The sequence below is a fragment of the Trachurus trachurus genome (genome assembly GCF_905171665.1).
Source record: "Trachurus trachurus genome assembly, chromosome: 12".
Lineage (NCBI taxonomy): Eukaryota > Metazoa > Chordata > Actinopteri > Carangiformes > Carangidae > Trachurus > Trachurus trachurus.
Window position 1 is genome coordinate 21,623,404 of NC_139908.1, and position 27,673 is coordinate 21,651,076.

The window sequence follows — 27,673 nt, forward strand, 5'->3', positions numbered from 1 at the left end:
GTGTGAGGCGAGTGGATCAGTCCTTCCTATGATATACAGATTAGATGGAAGTAGCAGAGGGACAGCGGCAGCAAAGACAGACATGATCATAAATGAAGGCTATGAAAGGGCCGCGTTGAAAGGCGGGACAGGAGCGAGGGAGTTGTTATGAGCGCAGACACAACCCCGGTGCCAGATTCTCAGCGACACACTGCAGTATCCTCCGTCTCCGCTCTCACTCCCGTCCGTCTCATATCCTCTGCGTTGACAGCTGATGGGAAGATGGCCCGCTCATACGAGGTAAAGAGTAGAGAGACTGGGAGTCACAGGGAGAAAGAACGCGAGCGCCTCTACACACGACTTTATCCTTTATCACGTTCTCTGACTTAATTCTCACTTTTTAAAATTTGTCGGCAACTCTCCTAGAAAATTAATTCATAGACAATTAAAATTCAGCAGCAAAAGCGTGACAGTTGCATATTAAACATTAATATTCCTTATGTAATGACCACAGCATCAGTGAACAGTGAGTTTTTACAGTATTGCTCTGTTTAGACTCCTCACAGCTCCTGGTTAAAGTCGAGGGAAAATGTGTGATGTGAGGGTTTTCTTACAGAAATAGTTCAGTGACGTCAGACACAACGTGTTTATTTACATTTACCAAAAAACAGTCTTTTCCTACGATTGACCGAAATGCTTCTGTTGTCTAAACCGCAGCTGAGACTCTGGGAGCGAACCCTGGTCTCTGGTGTGACAGTTGTGCACGTTGTACCCTGCCATCCACCTCAATCCACCTCCAAGCAATTCCGGAGCTCTATTCATTAAAAAAAAAAGTTGCCTCTTTACATAATCCAGCCAGCAATAATGTTTCCTATAGAGCGGATTTGCAGTTTAGCTGTATAGTAACGTCACTTCTAGGAAAGTACAGTTGCTTCCTGGGCCAATAACCCCACTCATCAGCCACATGCATTATAGATATACATCCTGTGCTCGTAGATCCCTTAGGGAAGCACTTGTGAAGAGGTTAACTCTTCAGTTTGAGCGACAGACCCATGAGATAGAAAGCCTCTATTCACTCTTGTGTCTCTTTTTTTTTCCTCGAGCTATCACCAGATTTAATTGTGTCATGTGTTTTTGCTGAAATGTCAATTTTCCTGGACGGAGCTCAGATTCAACAACGGCTTTCACACTTAGCCAGATGTGTTGAAATCTCGGTGCCAACGGATTTGGACGAGAAAAACTGGACGAGTGTGAATTTGTTTTTAAAAATTAAAATGTGCGCGTGAAGAATAATGGTTTCACACATTATTGAAATGAAGTCTTGTGGTGCATGAGGTAGAGACATTTGCTCTGTCATTTTATTGTCATGAGTCATAACAGATACCAGTGACAAAATGTGCCACTCTTTCCTCACTGAGATTATATCCTTTCATTCTAACATCCTTCCCTTTATATTTTTTCTCTCTCTCTCTAAACAGACTCTTCAGGCCAGATGACCTCCTCACCCCTGGGCTCGCCCACATCCCACCGGGGAATGCACCCGTCTCTTCTCAGCCCGACGTCCATGGGGCCCTCTGGCTCCCTTCACTCTCCCATCAGCACGCTCAGTTCACCCATGAATGGCATGGCCTCACCCTTCTCCGTCATCAGCTCACCCATGGGCCCTCACTCCATGAACTCGCCGGGCATGGGCTACGGCCCCAGTGTCAGCCCCCAGGTAAGGCCTGTGACAGATTTCAAAAATATGCGGCCGCCCGCCCGCACACACACATGAACACACATGCATGCACCATTGTATGAAATGACAGCATGTGAAAATATGTATTCAAGGTTATTTGCTCTGTATAGAGCATGACATTGGATTTAATGAGGCAATTGTGAGAAACACACAAAAGTTTGTTTTAGAGATGTTATCACGTGTCATGCATTCACGTGGTAAAGCATCTAGATTACAGTTTTGCACCAGGTGGCAGGAGTTTCTGTGAGCGTGAGCATCAACAATATTTATTTTTCCATTTCTCCTGACATTTGTAGATTATTGATGTCTGATTTGTTTGAATTTAAGCCAGCCAGCCAAAGTCTAACAGGGTCGGGGGCTGCAAAGTAGCTTCAGCTAGACGTCTGTGATGTATTTCTCATGTAACGGTGGGTTAATAGGGCTGAACGATATGCAAAAAAATGAAAATCATATTGCAATTATTTTTGGCAGATATTGCAACTGCAATGAGTCGAAGTTTTAGTTGGGATCGTCATTTTTGCATTTCATTTAAACTGTAAAAAAACAAAAAAAAGTCATGTTTTTGTTGGGTCTTGTACCAAACAAGCATGTCCCCCTCCATCTGGAGAATATGATCTGTTGGCTCAGGCATCTCTACTCTGCAGCACCTCAATGCCTCATCTGTGGTGTGTTGTGACACACTTTAGCTGCACCCAAATATATACAGTCGCAGCTCTGCGATGTTGCATTGCGATATTTTGAGAAGAAGGAATAGTTCGACTTTTTGGGGAAACAACCTAATTTACTGAGAGCTGGATGAGAAGAACAATACTGTTTCTATGTCTGGTCATGAAAAATGAGGCTGTAGCCACAAGATAATTAGCTTAGCTTTGCAAACATACTGTCAGGGGAGAAAAAGCCAGCAAAGAGAAAACTAAAACACCTATCAGTACCTTTAATGCTCATTAATTATGTCTGTTGGTTACTTGATCTTGTTGCAGTCCTGCATGTGCCTGCCTGAGAGTAGCTGTGCACTTCTCTGTTTAAACACTCATTTAAATAACTGACAAATGTAAAAAGCTGCCTGTCACATTCAGAGACATGTTCAGCAGCCTCCACCCTGGTAACAGGAGGTTTTTGTATGATTTACTCTCAACCTAGTAAAAACCCAACCACACAGACTGCTGTGTATCATGTCTCCATGTTCATATGTCTAAGAAGTGCAAATTAGAGTTTCTTACAATTACACACACACACACACATTTTTGCCTTTGCCAGGCCCCAGCACACTGAGGCCCTGCTTTGACCTCATGCCACAGTTAATCAAGGCCTATTCAACTGGGATTCCACAGCACTTCAGCTCTGTCACTCTTTCTTCTATAACTGAGGCATTTTATCCCTCCCTCTCTCTCTTTCTCTCTCTCTCTCCCTCTCCCATCATATCTTGCTTTCTTCTCTGTCCCTTCATTCAACTACTCTCTGTTACTGTCCCATTTCCCTCTTTATTTTCCCTTTTGTTGTTGTTTAATTCCTTGTCTCTTTCACATCGTCTCCATTTCCTCTACCTCTCTCTGTGTTGGTTTTGTTCCATCAATAAGCCTTGGTTTCTTTGGTATTAAATACACACAACACACACACACACATACACTCACACAATTAAGACATCAAAGCCTGCAGTGTCCCAGTTTCCGTCTGGAGCCATATCTAAAATTGAAATTGTTTCCCCCCAAAATGCAGTGGTTGCCCTTTTTTTTGTGTTTGTTAATAATTGTGTTAAAGTACATTGGCAATGTGATGCTATTTGGAATGGGCTCTCCTCACTATTGTTGGGCTTATCAGCGCCTTCTGAACGAAAGTGTCCCACATGTAATGGAGTTAAGAGTGGATTAGGGGCACTTTCAGAAAGCGGCCAGAATCTTTCATTGCTAGAAAGCCCACTTCCCCCTCTCTTTCAGATTCTTCTGCACTTTTTAATTCCCACACTTTTCATCTCCTCTCCACTGTTTCTGTCCCGGAGCGGCACACTTTGTATGCAGGTTGGATGTTTAGGTAACAAACGTTGCAGTTGAATCAACTTAGTCTGTCTTGAATCTGCAGCAGCAGTTTCACTAGTGACCTTGAAACTGTTTGTGTGGATAAATATACTTGTTTTTTGTCCTCGCCGATATCGGCAATTGTAAGAGCTGCACAGTGAGCAGGTACGGCCTGAAGGGCTCCGGAGTACAACTAAATCTGTCATGTACAACTAACTCTCTTTCACTGGTGGCGCTGGCATTCAGCAGCTTAGTCTGATGTTGGTGGTGGATGCCGGTGCAGAAAAACAATTCAGCCTGTGACCATGTACTCCTCCTTTAGCAACATTACAAGTAAGCAGCATTATGATCATTCAGAATAAGGATGAGCATTGATTGCATTAAAACAAAATTGAAATGAACATTTGTTTTATTGATAACATGTAACTCCAAGTCTGCCTATAAAGTAAGCTGGTTAAAACAAGTAGTAAATAGTTAATAGCACACTACATTGTAGTTAAGATCAAGTGTTAATTAATGCATGATCTTCGCACCCAATTGCTCATACACCATGTGTAAATGTTTATATACAGTATATGAAATGAAGTGTTGCCATTTTATTCAAGAAAAAATATCTCTTAAAATGTCAATCTTAAATGACTCAAAGTCAGACACAGAAACAGTGTCCGGCCCTAAATGTGACAGATCATCACGTTTGAGCTTTTAACCATTAACATTTGCGTAACAGAGCCGACTGTTGCTCAGTGAGGGTGGAGAACGGCAGTTTGATGTGAGAGTGGTGTGGCTAAGAGGTTAAAGATGGTGGCAGGGCCCTGTGGTCGTGAGGCGCGGCACTTTTGATGAGACGTGATTTGAGTCAGACGGCGTATGCCACTTGCTCTTAACACTCGGCTGACTTGCTGTTTTCATGAGCAGTTGACTGGAACGAGGTCACAGCTCAGCCGCTTCCCCTACTTAACCGCCCAGAGCCCATTACAAGACCCCCACCTTTGCTAACCCCCCGCACACACACATCTGAACTCACACACACGCTCACTGTAAACTCACATACCCGTGACCACACAGATTTTGCATATAATAAATGGTTTTCTTCCTAATGATCGTGAAATAACACAATAGTTGCTCCTTGTGTTCTCCTCGTTTTTTTATTTCTTCTCTTACTGTTCTCATCGCTAGAACAACTTGTTTACCATTATCAGCAATAATCAGTATCATCATGGAGCTGAAACCATAACTTTTAGAGCTCAACATTATAAAAATCGAGGTGAAAATGTTTTCTCACATGGAAAAAAGACAATAAAAACTGTAATTTCCAATAAAAATGGTTCAAACCAAAAAGAATGGGCCTTTAACATCCTCTACATCAAAGATGCAAATGACAAGTTGATGAAAGCCGGGGACGGGATGAACAAAAGTCCTATTCTTACTGGAATCTTGCGTCCTCTAAAAGCCAAACCACATGTAAAGAGGGAGACGGTCCTTTATCATCAGCCAATTCTTACATCTCCAACAACAGTGCTTCCCCTTCAGTTCAGTCCCAAACATCCAGACACACTGACATACTGTGGCTGTGCTTTTTCTTTTATTCTTTTTTTTTTACCCGCTGGGAAATTTTTGAGTTAGCTGCATCTATTCTGTGCATCCCAGTTATCTCATGTGTATATTGTTGAATAGCAGAAAAGCATCTGCATTGTTCCACGGAGGGACACGCATACACTCTGAGCAAATACATTTTGACAGGAACAATTTACCCATAATGCAAAATGCATACTTTCATTCAGTGGTTTTGCAATTATAAGGCTTGTTGTGTGAGTTATTCGAAGGGAGGAATAGCGAGACATCTCCCCGGGTATCTGATCCGGGGGCGCCGCCAGGCCACAGCTGTGATCAGACCCACCGACGGTCACGTCTGCGGGCTTGAACTCACTGACAATGAAGACCATCCCTCCATCACAGACGCCGCAACTCTTCAAGCAGCTTGAAGAGATTAAACAGAGAGGTTGGAACACATTTTACACTTTGAATGACAATGGCCAAAGTTGTCTGGCTGTTGTTGTTGTTTTTTTTGTCTCGCAGAAAATGGGGATCTTTATCGCCGCGCCACTGCCGATTCCCATTTTCCATTTTGTGGTTCCGTCTGCACCCCTCTGGCTCCCACCGAGAAAAAAAGAAAAACCCTCCCTGAGAATCCTAAACCTACAACAGGCCTCCAGTGTCTCTCGACATGGCTTAAAAATACATATAAAGCTGGAGTGTTTTTGGAGTGAGACTCAGAAGAAACACTAATATGAAAAAGGTGTAAATGTTTTACAAGAAATGGAACACGTTCTTAATTAGTTATAAATGAGCGGCGGTGCTGATGTCATCCGCCGCTTTTGGGTATGTTGTGTTTAGGTTAGGGTCTCTAGGAGACTGAAACACAACACACACACATAGGAGGAACAAATGGAGAAAGAGAGAGAGAGACCTCAGCCCCTTTTCCTGTGTGGGAGTAATAAAGGTCCATTCCGCTGCTCTGGTCTTTGATGGACCTTGCTGTAGTCACTTTGCATGACATCATGGTTGCATGGCTCTAATGGCTGCACAAAGGGGCTGTGTGTAGGGTCCCAGGGGAACAGTTAAGGCTCTCTAACGTCAATCAACCCTCAAATGGATTGGGGGGGAGGAGGGTTTTTTTTTTTGCCAAAGCTGTCTCCAGGTAGCAATTACAAGCAGTTTTAGAGCCCACTTTTTTTCCCCTGCACTGGTCGTTCAGGGAAGTGTAACTAATGTGTAGAATTAATTAAGTTGTGCTTCACTGAAAGTTTAGTACACAGTTCCTTAGTTCTTAGACAACCTCCCTGTTCTCAGAGACAGGCCTTCACCTCATACTCTACTCTGTGGCATCAATACGGTCAAGTTTAGAAAATGTTAGTAAGAAGCTTCCAGTTCACCACGTTGACTTGCTGTTGCTGCTGTTTGCTGTTAACACACATTTCCCTCACATCTGTTTCATATTAAAACTGCTCCTTCAGTGGAGTGGACAAATTCCATTCCTCGGAAGGCTTTTATTTTGAAAATGGCGTCAGAAGTGCTGTTTAGATAAAACAATCACGGCCGCACACTAAATACAGTGCGATTAGCGAATGAGAGAAAGCATTTGTTATATTGATTGAAATAATGATAATTAGAGAAGAATGGAAAGTTTTTTTTCTTTTTTCTTTTTTACTTGGCTTTTATTTTGAGCCATCCTTATTTGTCACACATACCATAATAGTCCTCCAGTGTGTTCTGACTTGTGTGGGGCCACACAGGAGACAAGCCATTTAGGAGGTGGCAGCTATAAGGGATAGAAACGGTAACATTAGGTTAGAGTTTCAGAGATCAGCCTCCTAATGCAGGCCCGAGACGTTGCGGTTTGAATGCCTCAGGGCCACATATTTATTTTAAAGCTTCAAATAATCCCTTTAGGGCTTTAATTGCATCTGGTGGTGTGATCTTACAGCAACACGACACTGTCTGTGGACAGACATCCACACTGTGGCATGTCTGTGAAGTGTAATAACACTTTCTGTGTGACTAATTCTACCTTTTTTCACTGCGCACACACCTGTAAAATTTGTACAGAAAGTCATTATAGACTCGGTTTTCTCTCAACACAGTGAAAGCAAAAACCACCGAAAAAGTATATGCTCTGTAAAGACGGGATGAAGGAGTCAAACAGTGGTCAAACAGCATTTTTGAAGTATCATTGTGGTACCAGAGGGGTTCAGGGTTTACCACATTATTTTTTGTTTAATGTGCAGTGATTGAAAGCTGTCGTGTTAATGCTGAAAGATAAAAAAAGAGGGAGGTCTGTCTCTGTCGGTAGGTGGAAGAAGTTCTCACAGAAAATGCACAAGATGTTCACAACAACAAATAATGATGGGAAGGTTTTTTCTTTTTCCTTTTATCACCGATTCATTTGTGTCATTACTAAACGTTTACAACAAAAGCTGCAGACTAATAACACCAGACTGACCTTTTCCCCATACAAAGGCCATAAAACTTAGCTCCAGATTAGTTTGATCTGTTAAACAGTAGGTGTTCGACAATGGGACCGCATTCTGCCAGATTTGCTGTAAATCAGCCCCTCGCATCTTGTTTGAAAAGCAAATCAATTATCCAGCGGATAACGCCGATGGAAACATTAGCAGCCAGGGAAAATAGCAGTTAACCAGTGGCTGTGTGACATGCTAATACCTAAGTAAAACATTAGCCTGTTTAACACTCAATGACGTGCCAGTGGATTTATCAGTCCATTATCTGCTGGATGGTAGACAATGGAAATACTGAATCACTTGCAGGATGCAATCAATCTGACTACTGCTAAATATCACTGGTGGCTTGACACTGAAATACTATTTGAATTACTGTTGGATTATGTGCTGTTTGATAGAAAAAAAAAGTACCATTTAATTTTCATGTAGCATAACACAGAACACTGGGAAAACCATGATGAATGACTTGCTGATAATGGACATACTAGAGAATTAATCTCTGGATTGGCTCTCTTCTTGACACTGAAAATACTTCTTGATCCATCTGCGAGTGATGTTAAACAATGAACAGTCTTTTCAATGACTTGCTGGAGGACACACCAGTGGACAGTAGAAACACTGGCGGAATACTGACAGTTGATTTAGCGTTGGAAAATGGAAATACTAATCGCTTATTTGACAATGGAAGTGGATGGTCAGTTAATTGCTTGGAAGACTAATGGACAGATGAATCACTTGCCAATTTGTCAGTGAATAACAGAGCCATAGTCCCATATACTGTATGTATACAGGCTTACAACTCAATATTACAGACGCTTCACTGCAGTTGGAACTTTTGGATGTTTTTAAAAAAAAATGTTTTAACATAACCATGCAGACTGTGCTCCGTACACCAAGCAACACAAACTGCAGACAAATTCAGGCAAAGCACATTTAGGAAAACAGGCTTGGGTTGACTTTTAATTTATTTATGCACAACTGACTAGAAAGCTGTCTGAAAACAGTTAATTAATTGTAGGGTGTGCATTATTTAAAATAACCACACAGTTAAAATGTCAAGGCTGTGTAACTGTTATATTATGATAAATATCTATAATTTTGTATCAACCAGCCATTATCACAGCTTTCATAACTTACTGCAGTGGTTTATTGTGAAGTTGGCAAAAGAAGTGGAAACGCATATGTTTCTAGTAAAGTTCTTAATAATGTAACAGTGTATTGTCATATGGTTGTCATATTATGCATGATATCACACTCTGAGTCACAATGATTGTAATGCAGAATATAATGCACTCACCTTAATAAAAGATATCCATGCATATGGTATCAGTGCACAGTGAGTCATGCACCACATGAGTAATTGTACATTTTTCCCTGATAAGGATGGAAACTGGGTGTTCATTCCTTAAAGTGCAGTGGTCAGTGCTGCCTAAATTATAAGGTGCATGAGCCAAATAGTTTGGTGATCATCACACAGTGCCGTGCTGCATGTTGTACATGTTTCTTATGATGATAACCTTATGGGAGAGGTAAGAGGAGATAGATATTGTGCGGTCATGACATTTCATTTCATTTTTGAATGAGGAACAGCCAAATATACAGAGGAGGACATGAACACAACACACCCTTTCACTTTAAAGTGGATCAGGGAAAGTCCCTGATTATGATGTGCATACACGCTACAGTACCATGGTGACTATGTTTTGCCTGAATACAAAAGTCAGTCATACGGATTGAGAGGTCTTTTTCTTGTCAGAACACTGATTTGATAATAGTTGAAATATTGAATTTGCGCTACAATCACTTTATTTGCTATTATAAAATACAGTTTTCCTCTGTTTTCTACCCCACAAATGAGCCACATTGCTTCAAAGGAGATCATACATACATATGTCATATTCATGCTTTCTTGTTCTTGTTGTTGAATCAGGTTTGAAGACCAAACAAGAACATGTTTCCCTGTTTGTTTAAATCAAACTAAAAAAAAAATGCACCATAAAATGTATCATTAGTGTGTGCTCAGAGAAAAAGAAAGTTGTTACAATTCAGCAAGAATTCTTATAGTGAGGGGAAGATTGAAAAAAGGCAGAGAAGTTGGAGAGAGCTGGTGTCAGTGGAGATGTCAGTGCCCACAGCAGCAGCACTGTTTCTTATAAAAACAGTCGGTCTGGCACTCATACACACACAAAACACACATAGACGCGCACACACACAAAGCTAAAAGGGCACAGTTCTACACATGCACCCAGACAAAACAGCAACACATGCTCATGCATTCAGTAATCTAGAAAACACATACATGCAGACACAAACACGCATACAGTACAGTACACAACTGGCACAAACAAAAATTAAAAATACATGTATGCATGCGGTGGACCCACTCCTTTGTGCGCACACGCTCCCACGGATGTCAAAAACACTTACACAAACACGCACACAGACGCTGGCATTCTGAGGTGAGACAACAGCTGAGAGTCACTCGGCGTATCACCACGAGGCTCGCTGCCTTTCATGCCACTGATCGTCGTCTAATATCCGTTTTTTTTTCCCGCTTTAACAAAAGTTTCTGTCAAAACACACACACGAGTGCCAGCAGTGCTTGAGATGATTCATTTTATCTGTTGCGGCGCAGCATGGGGTGAGTGTAGGGAACCCCTGAGCTGTCGAGAATAATGTCTGCCTCTCCTAAATTCTACCCACTGGGAGAGAGCAGAGAGCGCGTTGTGTTGGAGCCGGCTGACGATAATCACAGAGCTGGTTTTCGATTGGGGCATTCTCTGGAAGGATTTATGTGTTGTCACTAAAAGCTTTATTAATGGTCAATAAATAATTGACTGTATTCACTCACAGGTCATTAATAAGCCATTCAAATAAATTAAAATGTTTCGTCGTATTATCTTGATTTAATCCAGAAAGACTCTGGACAAAAGCTGCACAGCATCAACAACAGTTTATTAATGGTCTAATAACATTTACAAGTGTAGGCGCCTTTATAAATAAAACTTGTGTTCTTTTCCACATCAAATAAGTCCTCAAGGCTGCAAAAACACACAACCTGGCAACCCTACAGGGCACACAACATCGTATTATTGATCTGTAAAAAATTGTTGCAAGAGTGGTTAACCATGAATGAAGTCATCAGTGAAGCATGCATTACTGTTCTGCTAATAGAATCATTTAATATTCCTTTTATTTCAAAAAGGTACCAGAGCGTTTGATCTTGGCCTTTTCTTGTTGTTGTAAAAATCATGTTGTGAATTGGATTTAAATGCCCTTTGAAATGCAGATCGGGTGAGGGAATGTGGTTGTCACAATTTCCAGTTCCGAAAACATTTGAAAGTATGTTGAACTTTGCTTTATAATCCCACTGAGATAATTGTACAGTGGGCACCAAAGAAATCTGTATCGCTATGCTTGTTAGACTCTCCTCAATGCATTTCAAACTTGAAATGCTTTGTTGAAATGCTTTGAGGAAAACATATTACATGTTAACCTCTTCTTTTCAATAATCATTAGGGCTGCAGATGAGTTCTTTCAGACAGTAATCTCTTAATCTTACAGAGGTGTGAATTGTCACTCAGCATGTTGTAGTTGTTAGATTTCATCCGTCCATCCTGTTTCCATATCCTGAGTTTAAATTTACAGTTTCGTGACGGACGCGTTGCGGATGACCCCCAAGTTCATCCACAAATAGCTGAGGTGGTGCAGGATGAACTATTTAGTGTATTGTGTTGCGTGCTCACGCCCACGTGTGTGCGTGTGTTGTTGATTTGCGCTTGTTTGTGAACTATGTGTTGAAACAGGTGTCTTTCAAAGTCGTAACAGTGCCGTAATTGATCCCAAAGGGTGCCTTACTGTGAATGTATCCTGAAGGCCACAGAAGAGCAGCGCCATTACACACCCCATATGTGAAACCTGATGCAATCTTTGCTGATACGCGTCCAGATAAGAGACACACTCACACACTCACACACACAGCAGAAGGACGAGGGGAGATTCATTCCTCTCATACTTGGTGTTGTCTGCTGAGATAAGTTTGTGCTTTTAGAAGGAAGTGATTGTCATGAGGTGTCAGAGGTGAAAGGTCACACAGGGTTATCAGTAGGTTACATCATGACCTGATCCCTGTCCTCACCCCTCTGGAGGCAGTTGGTGAGGTGTCGTCTCCTGTCAACAGGAGATTTGTATCCTGCCCCCACACACACACATAAACACACACATACTCCCATTCTCCTACCTCATGTTCTAGCCTTTGGACATCATTTATTTCTTGACTAGGAAACAAGAGCAAACTGAATGGTTCTTTGCAGTTTAGCGACTGATAGACTTTCCTAGACTTCTGATCCACTGTACAGCTCTATTCTTGGCCACGTCGTGCCACTGCCTAGATTTCTGAGGGAACTCTGTGAGGGCGTTTTTTTTTTTTGAAAGAACACTTGTGAAGATAACTTTCTCTGTGTTAAGAAAAGGTGCCCTTGAACTGGAAAAGCAACTGAAGTTCCACACGAGGGTTGTGCATTGAGGAGTGGTGCGCTCGCTGTAGGATTTGATGTCTCCTTTTGAAGTGTCTTTATGAGCAAAGTCTGTGCTCTGACTCTCTGAAATCGAGCTAAGCCCGTCTTAAGCAGAGGCCTCCACTGTCTGCTTTCCTTTTCTCCTCTGTTCACTCGAGGGACGGCTCCTTTCTTTTTATTTCACCACCATGTGTGTTGTCACAGCATACTAATAGTTTACAGGACCTGCTCCACCGCCATGATGCTTCGTTCTATTAAAACGAATTGAAGTTGAGGAAGAATACTACTATGACTTTTTTCATTATACATCTCACTGCTGATTGATTCAGGGATACACTGATCACATTTTTTTTATTGCCAATACTGAGATCGGCTGTAGAGTATTGAACACAGTTTATACATTGTATTACTTTAATTTATTCCAACACCCAATAGACTTTGTGGGTGTAGTACAAAGTAGAGCAGACTGATTTATAATGAAAATGGAACAATTTACAATTGATTAATTGTTAGATTCAAACATTTACTGGTTCCATCTTCTCTAAACAACTTTATTGATTATTTTTTGCTACTCTGTCATAGAATACAGGAACCATGTGGTTTATGGCATTGTGTTGTGTGTTGTGAAATCAAAACCATTTTCATATTCCATATTAATTCGGTAATGTTTTTAAAAGTTCATTATTAATGAGTAGTTTTGATTTGCAAATTTGTATTTTGCAAAAGTAAGCAATAAAGGCTAACATACCTGCTAACTTGTAGCTATATGTCTCACTATATTATTATTAAAACAATTTGTAGTTTACTTTTACTGTGTTTTAACAAAACTGGCAAAAAACATTCAGTGCAGAACATTAAGTGCAGTGTGCATTTCTTCTTCATTTTTTGAGAGTATATCTTTTAACAGTAGCTTCACAATTCATGCATTATGAATACTGCAACCTTCAGTATCTGAGAACCTGTAGATACAAACCACAGCTCTCTGGGATCAACACAGCTTTTTTTTGTGAACTATTAATTCTTCACCTGTACAACATGTTTGAATGTCCCATCGGTGTGCTGAAGCCGGCGGGTAGTACAGGACATATAATCACATATATCAGTTCTGTGCAGAATCTGACACCCACAAGCAGACAGAGACCACCGCTGTACTGGATGTACCAATCGAATGTCCCTCCACAACATGTTACGTAACACCTGCAGCACATGAAGCGCTGTTATTCAGCTGTAGCATTCCAGGCGCTCATGTTGGACATTGTTCTGCAGGGAATCTTATGTCCTACATTTCTAGTCCTTGATGTTAAATATTCCCCTGTTTGTCTCTCTCTCCCTCAGCCTGCAAAAGTTTGAAGGGAACTCTCCTCGTTAAAAAGAAAATAGTCATAGGCGGTGGGTGTGTGAGGACAGGATTGTCGAGGGGTTTCCTGAGACGACATGGCTGTACACACACAGCTGGCGTGCCACTCTATGGCAGGGTCACATGTATGTGTTGTAGGGGAAGGCACATGTGTTCTATTTCCAGAACCAGTCCTGAGCCCCTTTAATCCCCCCGCCTTGCCTCCATCGCCATGGGCAGAAGAGAAAGAAAGGCCCCCCGGTCTGCCCACCCCACTATGGGGGAGCGATGTCTCCGAGATTGAGTTGCAGTTTTACTGAAAATAGATTGTGAGTGGAAGAGTGTTTTCTGTCAGGCAGACAGAGAGTTTGATAAAGACGATCTCAGCTGAGAAGACAGCTGTGTTAGAGCCACGCTGCAGGAGAGGAAGACTAGATTCAGCAGTTTCACTGAGGTAAGACCTCGCGTTGTGTGTGTGTGTGTGTGTGTATGAGCGCGCGTACAAAGATGTGGGTGTGTGCACATGCCGCCAAAGCTGGTTCAACACAAATGATGTAGCTTTGTCGGTCTCTTTGTGTCACTGAGACGCTCAATTAAAAACCATCTTCTTTTCACTAAGAGAGGCTTTTTCAGCACAGAGCCATATTCCACCAACAAAAAGCTGACAATAAATACCCATTTTTGTGTTTCTGTATGTCTATTATTATTATTATTATTATTATTATTATTATTATTATTATTATTATTATTATTATTATTATTATTATTATTATTAATAATAATAATTGAAATAGCATAAGTGATACCTGTTTTATTTCAATAGCACATAGCAGTAGTTAATGTAAACTATGCTGACTTGATATTCTGCAGAAGATTCCCTTCGCCCCCTGTTAATAATGAAATGATATATAAAATTCTACAAGTAAAGCTCTGCTGGATAATAACTAAAGAATAATCTGTGTATTTATTTATATATTTTTGTAAAGCTTAGGCTTTGTGTGCATGTGGCATTCAGTGTGTATTTATATCAATAAGGTGTGAAGAACAGGCCAGAGGTGGGTGTCAGGGTGCCAATTGAACATTTTCATGTAGAGGGGGGGCTTTAACCTTTTCAACCCACAGAAAAGCCACCGCTGCATCCATCATTTACACGCAGGCAAACATTCAAAGCCATAAGCTTTCTTTTTTTTTGAAATTCTAGTCAGGCTCTCGAGTCAAGTTCCCATGACACCACATATGTCATGCTAAATTCAGCAGTAGTGTGTATAAAATGATGCAGTGGACATCTAGAATTTTCTATTTGATGTGATGGTAAAGCGCCTCGGCCTGTAATATTCACTCAGTGTAAGCATGATATATTGTAGCTCCGAGCCAAAATGTGCTGTATATGGTATTGCTGACATTTTTTCTAACTTTGAAGCTATTTAAGAAGAATCAAATATTAGAGTTTTTCCAAAGGTGAAATGAGAAGCCAGGAGCCACAGCAGCCCAGCGAGCAGCAGTAAGACTTTGCGGACACGCTTATGTGTACTCTACTCGGTCCTATGCCTGCGCTTATGGCACCATGTGTCTGTTGTATTTGCAACACAGCAAATTGCAAAATGAAATGGCTCAACATACAGCGTACAAAGTTGTGCAAACAGATTGGAGTTTTGGTTCGACCAGAAACACTTGCGCTGAGAGTTTGTGGTCAGACTGAGGTGTCGAGTTGAAATAGCTCTTTCTGTGGGCAGGAAGCATGTCGTGCCTCGGTCCTTGTGACAGCAAAGCTGAACCAGTCTGCTTGAGAAAGTGCTGTGCTGCAGGCCCAGTAGGTGGTGGTGGAAAGGATTGGTGGGTGGGGGGGGGTTCAGGATTATCCATAATGGATAACAGTTTGTTCAGTACAGTGCCCTCCTCATCACCGCTACTTCAAAGCTTGCTGGTCTGCAGCCGGTTACAGAGACAACCTTCTCCATCAGTGGAGTCTGTGCTCTTCCAGCAGACCACAGTGTAACTAGCCACAACTGACTTGGAGTTGTTTTCGAGGTAAATTCATACAAAACCGCTGATGCGCATTCCCGGCAGGGGCAGTTTATCAACAAGCAGTCTCTGCATTCACCTCCAAAACAACTCTGTCTCGTAAAGTTCCGTTATTATCTCATATCGTGGTGAATGTGCAGGTCGCAACTTGTCCACCAGAGCGTTTTGGAGTTGTTGGATTGTGTATTTGATGAGTTTGATGAGGGAAACCAAGAAATCCCATTAGCCTCCGTAGCGTAGCTCTGAGCAGCTCACGGCTCTGCTCCGCCGTTCTAAAAATAGCTTGCACCGACAATTAAAGGTAACGAACCTACTGCTGCTATGACTATAGGGATTATGGGAAGTGCAGTGCAGGGCAGTGAAGACACCCAGGTACTTGCTGTCCTCTATCATGTTAATGTCCTCTCCCAGGAGACACTGGGGCTGTGTGGCTGTCCTGTGTCCTCCTCCTCCTGAAATCACCATCCCCAAACACTGCAGAGTCATCAGACAACTGCTCCACTAGAAAAGTCAGGGGTGAAGGGGGATGGAGACAGCACATGATTATAATATAACAGATTATTAAATTTACTCTGATATCTCAATGTGGGAGAACCTCTGTTTATTGCGTTTTATTAATACTTTCCTCAAGTGACACGACATTAATCTCATAATAATATGATGCTGTGTATTGACTGTGCAAGTTAAGGAACAGGAGGGCGTGAAAAGAAGAAACGTGTAGTCGAGCACATTTTACTTTCAAAGAAGCCGAGCCGCTGCATTAGCTGCAGGGCAATGAGCTAAACAGCAAGTGTTGTTCAAGAGTCTTAACAGAAGTGGCATACATAGATGAAAGGGACATTTTACTTGAGGATGGTCTAACATAAAATGCTATCAAGGGCTGTTGGGAGCTTTACCCATACAAAGCAGACCATTACTGTTCATATTTAAATATATGTATTCACAGCTCTATGAAAAACTCCTTCATATCTTCGCATATCTCATTTTCTTTTCAAAGGTTTTTTTTTTATGGAACTGATGTGTTACAGAAACTCAGTAAATTGTGGAAAAAAACCATCACAATCCTATGTGTGTTTGTTTGCATAATAAATAACTAATTGTTTCAGCAACACTTTATTATTTGTGTCACGTCTCATTACACCCCAAAAAAAGAGATTTATGTACCAAGTAAGTCATGGGAATTTTTGGTATCATACTCAATTCTGAAAATAATTCATATTTTCAGTCCCAGAATTCCTAAAACACTGCACTAAACACAGAGGTGTTGAAACATGTGTCAGCATCCCTGTTTGGGTTAGAGATCATGTTTGACACAATGAGAGGGCATTGTTTTCAGCACTGTGTACAACTCCATGTTCTTCCACTGTGTAGCTAATGTATTCACTCGCTCAGACTGTCATGTTTGTCTCATCATTATGAGAACAAAATGGTTTTTCCTGTCTTGACCGATCCCTACAGACAGAGACGGGGATTCTCTGCTGGAGAGTAAGCTAAATTTAGAGCCAAAAAGTGTTTTGTGCTGTCAGACGTCTCATACGCGGTAACTTAATGAAAACACGTCTGGCTATATGAGTCTGTGTGGCTGCTCTGCCAACTCTGTCCTGTCTCTCACCGCTCTGCTGTGGGTGTGTTTGTTAGAGATCCACTTGTCTGAATATATTACATTTCTTCATCCTTTTCTTCCCTCGGCGTAATGTCATTTTTTCATTAGCCTAGTCAAGCACAGTTGCACTTTTCCTTTTTTTCCCCCTCACATGGTGCTAATGGGTAGCTAGCATCTGCTCCATCCTGTAAATTTACTGTTTTAGGATAATTTATATCCACCCCCCCCCCCCTAACGTTTATCTCCTCTGGAAACAGCATGTTGCTAGTTAGAATAATTAGTCTCCCCTTGCTCTCCACTTCTATCAAAAGGCAAATGGAGGTCACTTTGAGATGAATCTCATCTTTTTCAGGAAGGGAGGCAGGCGGCAATTGAAGTAAGACTTAAGGCTGCGGTTGCACTGCTGCTAAAACAAATGCTGTCTCTTTATTCCTCTGTACTGTTAAATTTTGCAGTGGAGTTATGCTAGTGCTGAACATTTGGGAGCCAGCGGGGCTTGTTGAGAGCATGAATAAAAGAGTTCCTGGGGTGGAGTGGTGCAGGATCCTGCTGCGCCAGATTTAGATCGGGAACAGAGGGGAACAGGAGGGAGGAGAGAGAGAGGGGGGGAGCAGTGAAAGAGGGCAGAAAGAGCTGCTGCTTGGACCTCAGACCATCTGTACTGAGTGTCACAAGTCATAATATCCTTCTCACTCTCTGAATTTAGCAAATTGTTCAGGACAATCTGTGTGACGTAACTGTACTCAGATTTGATATCCCTGTGTGTATGTGTAACCAAGCCCTCCCCTCCCCTCCCCTCCCCTTTTTTTTTTTTTTTTGCAGACCTGGCCCTTGTTCAATAGTTAATGTCATCAACTAAGCATGCCGCGTCAGCTGAGCTATGTGAGGGGGGTGGGGGGGGGGGTTGTGTTATGGAGGTGTGTTGATTTTTTTCTGGCGGGCTGTTTTGTGACCTGTCGGCATGTGTGTTTGTGTGTGTTGATGTTCCAGTTGAACTCTCCAATGAACTCGGTCAGCAGTACGGAGGACATTAAGCCCCCGCTGGGCCTCAACGGTGTGATGAAGGTGCCAGCCCAGCCCTCAGGCACAGCCCTGTCCATGACAAAACACATCTGCGCCATCTGTGGTGACCGCTCCTCAGGTGAGTGACGGCAGACTGGGATCAACACCCTGTGGAACACAAAACACACACAGTTTTTTCATGCACTGATCAATTTTGAGATGTTGGGCTATTTTTCTTCCTTAACATGTATTCACTCAGAAAAGTCAAAAGAAATTGTAGACAATCCACATTAAGGTGGTTGTTTTACTTCATTTTGTCTCTTTCGTCAGTAGATTTCTCCTAAATTCGCCAAAAGTTAGCATGCTACTGTGACAGTGCTGCTTGTTATCTGACCCATGTCATGTCAGGTATCATCGTAAAGCTCTGTCTCTCCTGAACAATTATGTAGGCTCCAAAAATTGTCATCTCCTCCGTATCCGCAACCAATCGTAAAAGTATGATTTACATGAACAATCTATGGAATTTTACAGTCTTTAAAGGCCGTTTTCTCAAAATGAGTTTTTCCTCATACTCTGCTCACTTCAGCAGCACTTACAGAAACCAAACCTTCCAGTTTTATTCCTGTCTATATTCTGAAGGTTTTTACAGAGGGGATTGTTGATCTATCATTCACAGCCTGATTTATACAACATTTTATTCCTAAAAACATGGCAAAATTGGATTTTTCAGGGCTGGTGACAGTATTTTCTCATTTACAGAGTGATAAAAAGAGATATCCAAAATCCCCTCTGTAAAGACTTCTGACTCTAATATGTCAACAAAATAAAACAAGAATTTTGAAAGGGACTTTATCCATTTTTCAGATTTCGGTTCTGGAAATGTATGCAAATTAGTGCATATTTCATCAGATATTGCCTCATTTACATTTTAACATAAAATTTGACAAAACTTGTAATACAAAAAGTATTTGTCTTAATGTAAGTGATAAACTTGGGAAGTTTCATGGTGATATCTGTTATTTAAAATGTTTACCCTATTCACCGGTAGTGTCTCCCCTTAATGTAAGGTTTATCAACTATATCAACATTAGTAAGAGTTAATTATCATGGTTGAATTGGTTGGAAATTGCAGTTTGAAAATGCACATGAATCAAACTTAAGCCAAGGGAACTTTGTGTATAATTAAGGGAAGAATTGTGGGAGGCCACTGATCTGGGAAGTCGTATAAAAATAATATCTCTGCAGCTGAGATTACACGATACGCCATCACCAAATGGAAAAAAAATAAAATAAGACTACCCAGAGTATTACTAAAACTAGTGTTCTGACCGCACTGGGAAACCTCCAAAGAAGATCCAAAGATGAACTATGCTCGGAGAAAAAGCCCCATGGGCCGCTTTGGCAGAACTACATACTGCAGCGTCTTGCAGTGGGAGATCTTTCCTGGAAGGACAACAGTCGGTGAATTCTTCACAAATCTGGGCTAAATGGCAGCGAGGCCAGAGAGGAGCCACTCCTGACAAAAATGCACGCGAGCACATGCAGCTTAAAAGCGCATGAAATTATGAGGCAATACGGTCTGATGAAACCAAACCTCAATTCAACTTGGACTGAAATAGAGAAGCACTGTGTCTTCAGGGAAACCAGACGCAAACCATCACTCATCGTCTCATAGCGTCCCTCCCTACCATGGAACATGGTGCCACCAGCATCGGCGTGGTGTGGGTGTGTGTGTTTATCCATTTATTTATTTATTTATTTATGTATTTATTTCTGCAGCTGTGTCTCCTCTTAGTAAATAAATACTGGCAGATTTAGAAGAACAAACTGTGGTTACACAACAGCTGATAGCACAAATGCTGCCACATCACATACCGGAGGGCCTTTAGATCAGGAAATAAAGATATATTTAGCAGTGTTGAGTGTTTTGTTGTGTGAATTAAAACACTGACACAGTAAACCTTTTCAAACCTTTTTCCTGCCCAACTGGGCCTTACATGATGTAAAACCAGCAAAAATGCATTAAAAGCAGCAAAACATCCATCCACATAATGTTGTTATTTGAAAGTGGAATAAACCCACTACATTTAATATTACCGTACTCTACTTTTGTGCTGATACTGCTGCTGATGCAGATTTTATGTTGCCAGTTGTCACAGTTTTTCCATCCAAATTGCTGCTTTACCTTCGAAAAAGTTAGAAAAGTTGTTCCCACACTCTCAAGTAGTTTCTCAAGTAGCTGTGACAGAGGTGGCATTATTAGTGTTATACCCTGGACGGTTTATGACCTTTTCGAACACCACATTCTCACCAGAGGGCTCTTCTAATCAGGGGCTATCATTTTGGTCAAGAACAAGCTCAACCACTTTAACCACTAGAACATTTAGCCTATGGCTAACTGTCAGCCCAAAGCTAATGACAAGCATGGTCTTCTTTGCAGTTGCCTATCTTTTTTTTCTCACATAGTTAACAAATAAGCCTGTGTTGAAATGTTTTTATGTGGACAAGCTTGAAAGGTTTTTCTGCCCCAGGAAGAAGCTTAGCTGGATATGTAATTCATTCGACACTTTGAGTGTCATCCTGCGTCATCAGTCCTACATAGACCCATGGGGGAGAAAAAACAATATTTAATAGCAAGTCATGCTTCATTCAACTCAGAGGCTTTATGTATTCAGAGTGCTGAGAAAGACTTGGTTTACTGGAGAATGCAAATGGACTTCATCTGTCATTAATAAAGAGAAGGAGCTGTTAGGAATGGAGGGGAAAGACCACATTATGTGAGAACAGTGCTGTAATGCAAATCCACGAGGCCCTGCAGTTTGCCTTCAGTGTGCCTCTCTTTTCTTCCCCGACCACCTCAGCGTAACCTCAAAATACACACTGCTCATTTTAGGGTCTGTGATCATAACTGTTCTTTAGTTACCTTAGAAGCAGGTGGTTGTCTAGAATCAGTGAAAAGTTTTCTGTCCTCAGGTCTTTCTAGAAAAATAAACCTTGATGTCACCGAGAAGCAGATAAGTTCCACTATCAGACTCTGGTCCTTCCACCAAACCTGATACGCTCATGTGTCAATCAGACAAAAAGTCAAATGTGACTGTTTAATATGAAGTTTATAGTACTTACTGGATGAAGCAACTCTCTCCCCCTCTCTCTCTGTCTCTCTCTCCCCCACAGGTAAACACTATGGGGTATACAGCTGTGAGGGCTGCAAAGGGTTTTTCAAAAGGACTGTGCGCAAAGATCTGACCTACACCTGTCGCGATAACAAGGACTGTGTCATCGACAAACGCCAGAGGAACCGCTGCCAGTACTGCCGCTACCAGAAGTGTTTAGCCATGGGCATGAAGAGAGAAGGTACAGCACATACCGTTGAGGATAAAGTCCAACTTACCCATTTCCTCAAATCTGTACTAATCCACATAGATACATATTAAGACACTAATAGACATGTTTAAAGCTGTCGCACACACCATGAACATTTATTTAAATGTGTTAAGTATATTTCATATATTATATTTCATGAACACATTGAACCTGCATAATAATTGATAATGACCTATTTTTCATAGGGTGTCATATGCCCAGCACAGCCAGTTAAATCACATAATCTCATTCCCTTTTTAGTGCACTTTCTCTGGTATTATACTGACAAGACTGTCCAGGCTGACTTCACTTGGCCGTATACTCCAAACTAATCCAATCTGATTTGGTGTGTGGTTCTCAACCTGCTGTGGATCAGACGCTCTGAGCAGCCGCCAGTATACTCCCTGTTACTATAGGAGCATTCATTTAATGGTGTTAACGTCAGATAGAGGCATGGGAAAAGCTTGTAAGTCAAAGAATTTGGTAATGACAACAAAATATAGTGCTTTCTCTAGCAAACCCACAACTTCATATTGTTTAATTTAAACTACAAAGGTAAGATCGAGTTGCAAAAGAAAGAAATACAGCAGTTTGACTTTTACGGTGGATGTTTGAGTCTCCTTTTACCTGCCTGTGTCAAACCTTGCAGAGGCAGTGGCTGCTGGGATCATGCTGTGCATCGCAGCCATAAGCTGTGCCGTATTAAAAATGTTCTGCTTCGCACTCTACATTTGGGGAAATAATGCATTCAGCTGTTGCAGCCCCAGGAACTCAGCATTACTGGTTGTGGAAACAGAGCAAGGGTTTGTGAGAACAGGCAGTCCTGAGGGAGATCACTGATGTAGACTGGAGTAATAAAAACACAACCACGGAACTGTGTGAAGCTCTGCTCCCCATGCATCCTCTGGATGTCACCATACGTGCTCTTAATAATTAGCATCAACCTCAGAGTTTATGTGGAACAGCCTGCCGAGTCATTGAGCACCAGCTTGTTTTCACAAACACAAGGTTTATGTGCTTAATTTGCACAATACGCAAGGCTCAAAATTTGATCAAAATACTAAAATTGGATAATGGCTTGTAATTGCACGGCACAGTGAAAATGTGCACTGCATTCCTCAAATTACAGACTTCTAATGGAATGCACATACTGCTCCTGTCCTGTTTAGATGGATACAGGGATTTAATCAGCCGTACAGAGAGCCACAGATGGTCCGTGTGGTTGCGGAGGAGAGACTGTTAATCAAACTTTCCCTTTGAAATCATATTTTTAAATGTTTGTGTGTATTTTGTTAAGGAGTTAAATATAACCAGGCTAATATGTGAATGTCTCTTATGGTCTGTATCAGAGCACCTCCTCTACATCACACAGCACAACTGACAAATCACAAGCTGAGTGTTATTTTGTGATGCTGCTTTGGACAGGCTCCTGGCAACAACATTTCATGTTTAATGTCTCCTCCTTAAAGCTTTAAGTCCACATCCAGATGTGGACAGAATGTGTATTCAAGATCCAACAGTCACACTTAAATTATTCCACCCCCAGCATAGATGCAGCCCTGTCCTCTTTTAGTAGAAACTGTAAAATATGAAAAGAAATTAAAGTAACATGTACATGGTTACATTTCACAGTTGGTTACATTTCACAGTTGTCAAACTGAAACTCATCCCAGCAACAACTGCAACTAATTTTAGCTTCTACAGTTGTGACATTTAAGGCTGTGGTTTGTATTCTCAAGAAATACTCATCTCACCTTGTAAGGTACAAAATATTCTTTTCAGTCATTAAGTTAGTCAAAGAAAACAAGTTTGAGCCTGCTGACAGATACTGCCTGGCAGATTAGCTCATATTTCTCAACGGTTTAGTTTCTTCTATCTTATAATTAGTCATCCCAGTGGCAAAATAATTGTTGGATGAGTTATCTTGAAGCGTTTTTTAATCTAGCACTGACTGTTACTGCACAGTTGAATTCACAAGCCTCTCAACACAGAATCTTACCGCTCAGCTGACCACTCTGAATCAGCATCGTCGAGTTGTTTTCTATCACACAAACGATCGCGGAGTAATAACTTTGATGCAAAGAGGTTGTCAAACCAAACACAACAGTTTGAGCCGGTGACTGACTGATGAAGTAGAGACAGTTTAAATCAGCGCCAGATGTTGCAGCGTTATAAGCAGCTTTACCTGTCCATCAGACATGTGCAGTCTGTTTGTCATATTCAAGGTCTTTTTTCCTCTGTTGATCTGGTTTTCAGGCTTATACGCACTCGTGGAAAGTTTTCCATGAACGACCAAGTTTTTTTTCTGATCTGTGATTGGAGCACAGTCGGTGATGGATGTGCTTCAGGATCGGACAGTTTTATTAAAAACCTGAGCAGGTGTAAGTGTAAATCTTAGGCTTTTCTGACATCAGAGGTGCATTGCTCCACTGGATCACTACTAACACTTTCCTGGCTAGTAGGAAATACATAGGAAAAGGGAAAAAATTATGAATAAGACTCTACAGTAGATCTATCTGCATTGAAACGGGGCACACTGCACCATGCATGTAAAGACTGCAGCAGTTTCCTTCATACCTTCCCTTTAATGGGTTGTTTGAATGATTGCATCCTCTTTATATTCCCACAGTCAATGAGGTAGGCTCTTGAGAACCTCCATTGTTGAAAAAGGATGCTGCCGTTTGATGCCACAGTCATTGCTCCCCAGTCTTTGAGAGTGACCCTGGATTGTAAATATTGAGTTGGCAAGTGTGTGATTCATGGCGGGGCTGTGTATTTAAGCACGTCAGAGGAGAGATTACAGAGCAGATACGACCAGAAAGAGTCGAGTTGTGTGAGGGGTAGAGAGAAAAAAAAAACTGTCAGTGAGGTGTGAATTTTAACACTCTATGGGGGTGTTAGGAATATTAGCACTCTCAGCAGTGCCATTAAGCAGTCTTTCGCACATTGAATAAATCAATCACTGCCTCTCAGAATTATGGTCAATGTGGTTACAGAATGTAGATGTACAGAACATAGATCATACACCGCTATGTGCATTACAGCCAGAGAAAACGAAGGTGGTAGCAGGTGTTAGCCAGGTGTGTGTGTGCAGGTGTGTGTGTTGGACGTAGGCCTGAGCGAACAAGAAGAATACATGTCTTTTGGACAAATACATTTCGGTCGCTATTCTATCGGAGGCCAGTTTGTCTTGACCTTTACATGGCCTCCCCTCCCCTCTCTCTTGCTTTTATTTATATCATTGTTGGGCTCTTTACTCCTTTCAAGGATATTATCATTTACTGCCTTTCGCCTCACTCACAGCGCTGCCTAAGCCTCCCCCTGCACCCCGAGGGCTGTGGTTAGAGAACAAGGCAGCAGTAGCCCAAAAGGCTAAGCGAATCCACAGAAAAACAGGATTAAATGAATTTATGCTCTCCCAGTCAGGAGAGGAAAGAAGGAGGAGGAGAGAGAAGGGGGGGGGGGGAATAAAGCTAACATGATTTCAGCCCTCCTCACCTCTCCCTGACTCCAACACAAGTATTCTACCCTTGGGCTGACCTCCACCACCAGACAGCAGTTCCTCTAAAGTGGGGCCCCTTTCCCTCTCCTCGTCTAATAACCCCCCCCACCCCCCCTCCAACAAGACCACGGCCTCTCTGATTCAGGGCTTGGAAAAGAAACCAGAGTAGGGGAAACATGAGGAGACAGATCATTCTGCATACCCAGTATGTGTGATGTGTGTGCGTATGTGTGTGGCTGGGTGGTTCTCCAGGTGCATATGAAAGCTTCCATGCTGACACTGAATTTCCAAAAACCCTTCATCACGCAACACGTCGAGTTGAAAACTTTATATTAATCTACGCGCGGGAAGACAAACTTGCACAAAGCAGTAGTCCTTTTTTTTTTTTTTTTTTGGTGGTGGTGTCTTGAATTATGTAAATTATAGCCTGTTGAAAAAGACAAAACACATACACATGCATCTTTTCCATCCCAACGTGAGGGTGGGTGGGGGTGCGGTTTTTCTCTTCTTGCCTCGGCCACAGTGAGTCTCGATGTCTGCGCAGCACATAAACCATTTCCTGTGTTTCCTCCGCCAAGCCAATCAGGTGACAAAACCAACACAGTTCTGCTTCAATCAGTTTTTATACAAGACACGGAAAAAAATGTACGGGACAAAGTCTTTATTCATTTGCGGTCAGGCTTTTTTACTATGCCTCCACTCTGGCGACAACTGTGGCTGGAGGCACTGTGTTTTCAGGGTTTCTTTTCATCCCATCCATCCCACTCTCGTAAATGAGATATCTCATGCACGCCTTGAGGAAATGTCTTCAAGTGTGGCATAAATATCCACTTGGACTAAAGGGAGGACTGATTAGATTTTAGTGGTGAAATGTGAAAGGTCAAGGTCACTGTGACCTCTTATCCATGCCGTTCTTTTGAAAGCAATGTTTCAGGGAATTTCATTACATCTGACACAAACATACATACAAACTCTAGGATGAGCTGATTGGAATTTGGTGGTTAAAGGTAGAAGGTCACAGTTTTTTGGCTGTAATTCAAGAATATATGCTAATTATGACAAAAAATTGCGCAAATGTCTAAAAACAAAAAGGTCAACTTCACAGTGACATCATAATGTCCTGACCAAAAATACACTACATCATGACAGACATTGATTTAAACTGCAACTTGGCTGGTTGGCAGAGGAACACTACCACGAGGCAGTAATTCTAGTTTAAGCTGTTTGGGTGACCACACGTAATGTAATGAAGGAGTGACAGGCCCATACATTATTTATGCGTCTGTAAATGATTTGTGTATAAAAAGGAGCCGGCTGTTTGTCATTGAACACTACATGAAAAACACATCTCTTTGATAAGGAAGCAGAGAGAAGTCCTTGAACATTTCCACGCTGCTGCGTCGTGCATAATGTAGGTCTAAGGTCCCAAATATATTCCATCTGCATTGTCAAAGCAATTATTGATGATTGAACTCTCTTGGATATGTTTACTGGCATAATACATACAGGGTCATGCACTATTCACTGGCTTACTAAGACACACAGACCGAAGCAGCCACTCGCGCGTGCAGACACTTGATACGTGCATGCAAACACTCGAGCATGCACACACACACACACACATGTGACGTACATGTGTGTGGATACAAACAAGGCCAAGTGGTGTGTTTGTTTCGCTACTGGTGATGTGTACCAGAATTGTTCTCACAAAATCAGCAAGAATTCAAGCGGTAACATATGATTACATTTGTATTGCAGAAGAATAAAACACACCCTGCATGTCAGATCATTTCACGCCATGTTCATCCAGTGTTATTTATTTTTCTTCAGAGTAGAAAACATAATCTGGTGTTGTGGATCTCAGTGCACTTACCATTGTTTGAAATTGTTTCTAGAAAAAAAAAAGTACTGCAAACTGTGAACAAGTGCGCACACACAGCTCTGACGTTTCTATTGTTTCGAGGAAACACTAGGATTATTGTTAAGTCTTCAGTCATTCTGTCGAGGATTTTTTTTTTTAAATATGGAAGTGCGCATGGTTTCATTTAAAGTGGGTTTTGAAGAAGATGAGCGCAGCGCTGACATAAGCTGTCTCTCTATTCAGGGGCCACATCAGGGGTCAAACTGAAATGGTCCACGGTGGATTTTCACCAGCTGTGCCCGTCCTTACAGTTTGTGCCACAGAGCGAAGCTGCTGTTGTCTAGCAACCGTGACAACACAACTTTCTATCACCAAAAAAAAATCCTGTAGTCTGAGCTGAGCTGAGACCAAATACTGTTGGTTGCTTTCATTACCAGTGCACAATGAGTTTTGGGATAGGTTGGTTACCCAGGAGAGGAGGGCTGCAGGTTTTTATTACTAACATGTTAATGAACAGAGCAACATTATTGTAATTGTCACTTACCACTAATCATTTGTTTATTTGTTCCAAGACAGACTTAACATCCATAACCACAATGATTAACTTGCTCAGTAACTGCAGCCACACAGTCTTAACAATCTTAAAGGGACATTGTGTAACTTCTCCTGTTATCTATTCACGAAAATCGATTATTTCATTCAAAAGCATGTTTTTCATT

At 41.6% G+C, this 27,673-nt stretch overlaps 1 protein-coding gene across 4 annotated transcripts in view; it reads left to right on the plus strand.

Annotated features, from left to right (window-relative positions):
- Positions 1–27,673, plus strand: part of rxraa (retinoid X receptor, alpha a) — a 111,060-nt gene that overhangs the window by 61,741 nt on the left and 21,646 nt on the right. For 2 of the 4 annotated variants that reach the window (XM_083984152.1, XM_083984154.1), the window contains exons 3-5: positions 1,458–1,696; positions 18,217–18,367; positions 21,403–21,582. In XM_083984152.1, the coding sequence (XP_083840278.1) occupies positions 1,458–1,696; positions 18,217–18,367; positions 21,403–21,582 (570 nt within the window). Of the gene's footprint in view, positions 1–1,457; positions 1,706–18,216; positions 18,368–21,402; positions 21,583–27,673 lie in introns of all 4 variants that reach the window. The other 2 variants (XM_083984151.1, XM_083984153.1) reach the window with 1 other exon arrangement.